Raw genomic sequence first — 6,449 nt, forward strand, 5'->3', positions numbered from 1 at the left:
TTATTAAAGCTGTGTTGTCAGAGACTTCATTGACTTGAGAAAATATTCATGTTGTTAAGGAAAAAAGAGAAGCAGGTTACAAATTATAATTCTAGTTTTATAGTACACAGGCAGTTAAAAGACCATGAAGAAAATTCTTCAAGATGCTAATACCATGAATGGTGTCATGTCTCAATGGTGGGATCCCTAGTAATTTTTACATTCTTCCTGATACTTTTAAGTATTTTCCCACATTTTTACAATAAACATACATTATTATAATAATCAGAACGAGAGAGAGAGAGAGAGAGAGAGAGAGAGAGAAACTTTCACATTCCATGTGGAAATGTTTTTAAAAAATACTGAAGATAGAGACACAGATAAATTCAGGTCAATTTATGAGTCGGCCAGGAACATTTCTCTTATCAGAAACTTGAGTACTTCTTTTGAAAAACAGGAGAATTCACATAATCACAGAATTATAGAGCAAGAAGGGACCTTTGAGATCCCCACAACTGAGGAAGGTATTGTGCCCATTTTGTTCACAGTTGGTGCCAACTACCCAGTTCAGTACATTTGCAATGAAAGAAAATATGAAGACTACCCCAGTAAATTGTACATATAAAAATCTGCTTCCTCCAGAAACAAAAGGGCTTTCTTGCCCAAGGTTACACGTTTTCCCCCATGAAATGACACCAATAGTAGCAGTACTTGTGGTTACTACTACTACCAACACCTATCGCATCTACCGCTTGCCAGGCACTCCCCTAGGTGCTTTGTGTGCATCAATTAATTTAACCCTCATAACAACCCTATAGGGTAGGTATTGTCACTATTTTCGTTAAAGAGGTGAGGAAACTGAGTCACCAACTGCATCGATATTTCATTCCCCTTTCCTCCCTGCCATTTTAGGCAGATCCGAGGATCACCCCAAAATTCGATCTGACGCTAGCTAGCTTGGATCCTCACCAAGGGCCGTTCCTAGGGCGCGTCGGTGAGTGTTGGTGTGGGATGCGGGAAGTAGGGAGATTTTAAAGACCCGCCGCCGGATAAACAATATCCCGATGTCCTGGGTTTTACTCTGGCTTCAAGCCTGGAGCGGCCCTCCTGGCCGGCCACGGGGACGGGGATACCACGGGGGACCGCGGCGTCTCTCGCCCTCCGCGGCTCGGCGACGCTCGGGCCCCGCGGCGGAGCAGCCTCTCCGGACCGGCTGGGCCTGGCCCCAGCCCCCGCCCGCGCCACCTGCGCCGGGGCTCCCGCGTCCCCGCCCCGCGTCCCGCCCCCGCGCCGCGCCCGCGCCCCGCGGTCCCTCCCTCCGGCGTGACGGGAGCACCGGCGCCGGCTGCCCGGCCCTGAGCGCAGCCGAGCTGTCAGCGGGCGGACGGGCAGGGGGCGAGCGAGCGAGCGGCGAGCCGAGCGCGCCCCGCCCGGGGAGGCTGCCTTGCTGCCGGCCGGCCGACCGCAGCGGGACGGAGATGCGGCTCCTCGTCCCGGGGCCGGCGCGGGGGAGGGGCCGGGGGCGGCGGGCGGGGGCTCCCCGCTGCGGGCTCTCGCCGCCCTGGAGCCCCGCCTGGATTTGCTGCTGGGCGCTCGCCGGCTGCCGGGCGGCCTGGGCTGGGGACCTGCCCTCCTCCTCCTCCTCCTCCGGCCGCCCGCTTCCTCCTTGCCTGGAGGTGAGCCGCACCTGGTCCTTTACCTGGAGTTTGCGGGGGAGGGAGAGGAGGGAGCGGGAGGTGAGGGGCGAGGTGGGTGCCCGTTTGTCCCTCCCTGCCGTCGCCTCTTGCCTTCCTTGGAGGACCGGGGCTTCCGTGTGTTGCAGGGATGAAGTTGCCCGCCCCGGGAGGCTGGCCGAGAGAGGGTGTGTGGCTTTGCTGTCTTTTGGGGGATGCTTTTCTGTTCGCGCTCCTGTTTTGAGGGCTCTGAAGGACTTTGCGGCGCCCTCTTCTGAGTGCCAGGCTCGAGGACTTGGGCCTTGGCAGAGGTTTCAGCAAGTGGGATGGCGGGGAGACTGGGGAAGCCCCGCTGCTGGATGTGGAGACCCATCTCTTCACAGCTCTTCTAGAGAGCCAGATATTGCCACAGGAGGTTTCCCGCTTCCCGCCCCCCCCATGTCCCTCCTCCCCGTTTCTCCACCCCCTTCTCTTCCCCTAGACCCTGTAGGGGTCTCTACAAACCCCTTCTTCCCACTCGCCCGCACTCAGCTTCCTGATAAGGCCCTGGGGACTTGCTAAGCCAGTGTGTGGTAACACTTGGCATCCTTCTGGCAAAATACGGATGTGAATTAGGGAGAATAAAAGAGTGTGTACTTAGGGAAGAGGCGGGTTGGTGATCTAGAAAATTAGAAAAGACAGAGTGAATAATGCTCCTTTTGGGAGGTCTTCATCTGGCTGAAGCATCGCCACTGTTTATTTTGTACTTAGTGATTATTGTTGACTTATGGCCAAAAAGAAGAAATTATGGGTGATGAGATTTTCTCCTGCTTTTAGGGGAACTGGACTTAATTTACAGGGGGTGTCATTGGCACTTGTAGTGGGTGTTTGTCTTTCCTTTTAGTGTTCCAGAAAGTGCATCCTCTTAATGAAAATCAATGAGGGGAAGGAAGCAACATTTCTGACCTACTTTGAGTGATTGTGTTCAGCAGGATATGGGGAGTGGATACTGTTTTTAGGAAGATGGCTAGGAATCAGGGTGATGGGTCATTTTAATTTTTGTAGCAAAAATAGGTTAGCCAATAGCCCCTCTGAGAAGAAAGGCCAGGCCCTGTTCCTTTGTGTGTGATGCTGTAACTTTTGAATTTTACCCAGACTTAAATTATAGAGTATGGGCGCTCTGGACATCGTCCATCATCCTTGGATTTTCATCTTCCTCTCTCATAGTACAAGTCCCAGGACAGACTGAAATGAGAGAGAAACAGATCAAAGGCATATGTGGGAGCACATGAGAGTGTTGCAATTGGGGAAATCAGGGCAAGCTCTCAAGAAACAGCTGTGTTTAACTTCAGAGTTTATCAATATAATTAGTAGTTTAATCTGTGTTCTCCAGCTTTACCTATCACCTGGGAATGATCCATTCTTCCAGATTTCCACAGAAAGCTGCTTCTTGGACATCAACTGTTGTAACAGGACAAACCTAATGCCTTGCCTCCAGCCCCCAGCCTCCGTATGCACAACATACTTCTTTTTCTGAAGTGAAATGTCTTAAGCCTTTTTAACACTAATTCTTAGTAATGAAGAATCTACTTGAAATGTCAGGGTGAAATTTGGGGCCAGTGGACTGATGTGGTCACTACAACTAGACTGATCATTTGGATGATCACATGCACCATGGATGTACACCTAGAAAGAACAGAGTAAGAGCCTGCAGCCTAACAAAGAAATAGTGAAATGAGAGGCAGGAAGATGACAGAAAGTTCAGAAAGACTCTCTTCAATTAATCCCAGCTCTCTGTTGCACTGACTTTAGAAATTGCATGTGACTCAGTTCCTTGAGGTCTCCTTTGAATTTCCTCCCCCCCCCAAAAGTGGGAATACGTGACTCATATAGAGGGATTATATTGAGCTTGCCTGTGGCTGGTTGTGTTTTTAGAAATGGTGATGGATGGATGCATTGATATTCTTCCTGATGACTGACAACATTTGTAAGATGACTGACTGAAAGTTAGAGGTTCTTTTGGAAATAGGAGAGGCCAAGAAGTCTCACAGGGGCTGAATCCGCTCCTGGGCATCTGGTCTAACTAGCTGAGACAGTTTTCTAGAATTGATCATTGTTTCTCTCTGACACTGTTTTTGAGAGGGAAGGGAGAAGAGCAGGTGTTTTCCAGGCTCTGAGGGTAAGGGTCTGTTTGTGCTGGGAGGTAGGGAGGAGGCGTCCTCTGAGGTGGAGCTGTGGAATTGTAGTCCAACTCCTATGGACAAAGAAATAAAATAACTATTTTGTGTGTTCACTCTTACCTGTTTATCCCTTTCCACTATTGAGTAATAGAAAAGGAGGTGAATGCCGCACACCAGAATACAGCTATGTGCTTGGGGAGCAGAGTGAGAGGGTACAATGAGGGTCAGAGGCTAGAAACTAAGGCCAGCTTTTAATGATATGAGAGAATGTTGAAAAGGATGGAAAAGTGTGATTCTAAACCTCATTTCCCCCCAGTAGTTTGAGTTTCACCTTCCTTGACCAGTATTTTTATAAAAGTAGACATGATTACATTATGTAGACTTTCATTTTCCTTGCTTGCTCCTTAGAAGAAAGCTAGAGAAGGAAAAAGAGGCACAGAATATTGGTCTGGGGGTAATCAAGTTATAATTGCTGAAGTTCAGAAAAAACCCTTCAAAAAGACAATTGGGTTATGGGTAAAGTTTCACTTAGATTTTTGCAGAGAATGAGACTCTGGGGTGAAACTCATGAAGTACGGCTTCCTTTGTCAAGTCATTGGATTATGGAGCTGAAAAGGGGAGAAAAATGATTACTTTGGAATGAAAGCTCAGCTGGTGATCAGATCAGCAGGGTAGAAGCACAAGCACAAACAGGAAGGCTATAGTTTGGGAGACATAAAAAGTAAAGTCAGTGTGTCCGAGAGGAAGGACAGGAGGATGTGACTTTGGTAAATGGTGTTGAAGAAAAAAAAAATATGAAGACTAGACGTCAGAAAGTGCAGAATTAATTTCTCAGGCTTATGCATGGGGAAACATAGGAAGGATAAGTATCCTCTGGGTTTCTTGGCACCAGTTTTTTGCTTGTCAAATGACAGTAATAAAAACTACCTATTTCTGTTGTGAGGATGAGATTAATATACATTAAAGGAAAACAATCTATGTAAATGTGAGAGTTGATTATTGCTGGATTAGTAGGCCTGGATCCTGGTAGTTCAGGAAGGGTCTACGGGGAGATTTCAGAGGCTCAGAGGATAGACTTATCCAATAATGGAATTGGACTGGAATTTTTGACTCATTGAATAATAAGACTTAATGGGACTGCCAGAGGAAAAAAAATGATAAAGGCCAACAGATGATTCAGAGGTGGAGTAAGGTATTAGAAGATAGAGTGCATGAGAGTAAAAAGAACAGAACTAAGTGGATTATGTATGCATTATTTAAATTTGGACCTTGATTCTTAGTTCATTCCTCTAAAATCCTGCATAATATGATTTTCTACCAGTCTTTGAATCTTGAGAATGATGCCCTTGTGCCAACAGTTTTTATTCCACAGGCATTTATTGAGCTTATACTAGGTGCCGGGTGGCATGTCAGATGATGTGAAATTACAAATTAAAAAAATAAAATTTAATGGGGTAAGGATGAGACAGAAATGTAAACAATTGCAATGAAGTGATTTGGGACCACGAGAGAAGAAAGGGGAGGTCACATGCAGTGGGAAAGTCAGAAAAGGCCCTATCAAGGAAGTGAGTGGGACTGGAAAAAGGAGGAGAAATTTGCCAAGCAGACAAAGGTCAGATGTGCGTGTGGGCCAGGAGGACATTTCCAGTGTAGAACGCAGATTGAGAAAGGGCAGAAAGACAACTGCATTGTGTTATAATAGATTGTCGCTGGGATACGGCCTGCTGTGGAGAGCTTAATGAGAGATGAGTCTGACGGGCAAACAGAAGAAGGTTGATCCTAGGGGCCGTGTGTCATGCTAAGAAGCTGGTTTTCATTTGGTAGATGATGGGGAGAAACAGAAAGATGTAAACATCAGGAGCAACACAATATGCTTCAGTTTGGCAACAATAAGGAATCCATATTAGTGGGGGCAGAAACAGAAAGAGGTGAGACCTGCTAGGAGCAATTGCAGTAGTCCAGGTAAAGGATGACGGACCTCAGTTAAGGAGCAGCAATGAAGATGGCAAAGAGGGCATGCTGTCAGAAGGTCGAATTGCCAGGAAGTGAGTGTGGAGGGTAAGGGAATGAAAGATCTTGGATTGAAGAGAAGATGGTGCATCTGACCTCTGTGAGAAAGAGAAGATGAGGAGCTTGGTTCTGGAGAGGTTGACTCTAAGTAGAGTTGGTCAGTAGAGAGCTGGGTATCAGGCTGTGTTGCTCAGGGGCCTGGTATGTGCTGATATGGGAATCACTTGAATGAAAGGCGTGGTTGGAACTGCTTTATTGGATGCAGTCACCCAGGGAGTGGGAATAGAGAGGACAAAAGGTAAGACGGGTTTTACCAACATTAAGGTGGCAGAAATGGAGATGTCCACAAAGGAGACATGTAAGTAATGCAAGAGTAAGGGAAATGGACAGTACAGAGTGTGAGGAAGGTGAGAAAAGCCTTTGAAGGAAAGAAAAGGGTGGTTGTGGTGTCATTTGGCCAAAGAAACTCGAATAAGATGAGGACCGAAAAGAGAAGATTGAATCTGACCATTGGTTTGCTGGTACTCAATGGCAGAGTGGTTTCTCTGGAATGGTGGGGATGGCTTGAGTATTAACTGGGAGGTGAGGTGGGGCGGTGGCGGGGGGGGGGGGGGGGGGGGGGGGGGGG

At 47.5% G+C, this 6,449-nt stretch overlaps 1 protein-coding gene across 2 annotated transcripts in view; it reads left to right on the top strand.

Annotated features, from left to right (window-relative positions):
* Nucleotides 1-891: 891 nt before the first annotated feature.
* KIAA1324L (KIAA1324 like) overlaps nucleotides 892-6,449 on the top strand; it is a 179,754-nt gene continuing 174,196 nt past the window's right edge. Inside the window, exon 1 of one of the 2 annotated variants that reach the window (XM_032402265.1) lies at nucleotides 892-973. Coding sequence is in view for 1 of the 2 variants with exons in the window: in XM_032402264.1 (XP_032258155.1) it covers nucleotides 1,458-1,655 (198 nt within the window). In the remaining variant the exon portion in view is untranslated. Of the gene's footprint in view, nucleotides 974-1,355; nucleotides 1,656-6,449 lie in introns of those variants that run through there. The other variant, XM_032402264.1, reaches the window with a different exon arrangement.

This window comes from Phoca vitulina, unplaced genomic scaffold, assembly GCF_004348235.1.
Source record: "Phoca vitulina isolate PV1807 unplaced genomic scaffold, GSC_HSeal_1.0 scaffold4, whole genome shotgun sequence".
Lineage (NCBI taxonomy): Eukaryota > Metazoa > Chordata > Mammalia > Carnivora > Phocidae > Phoca > Phoca vitulina.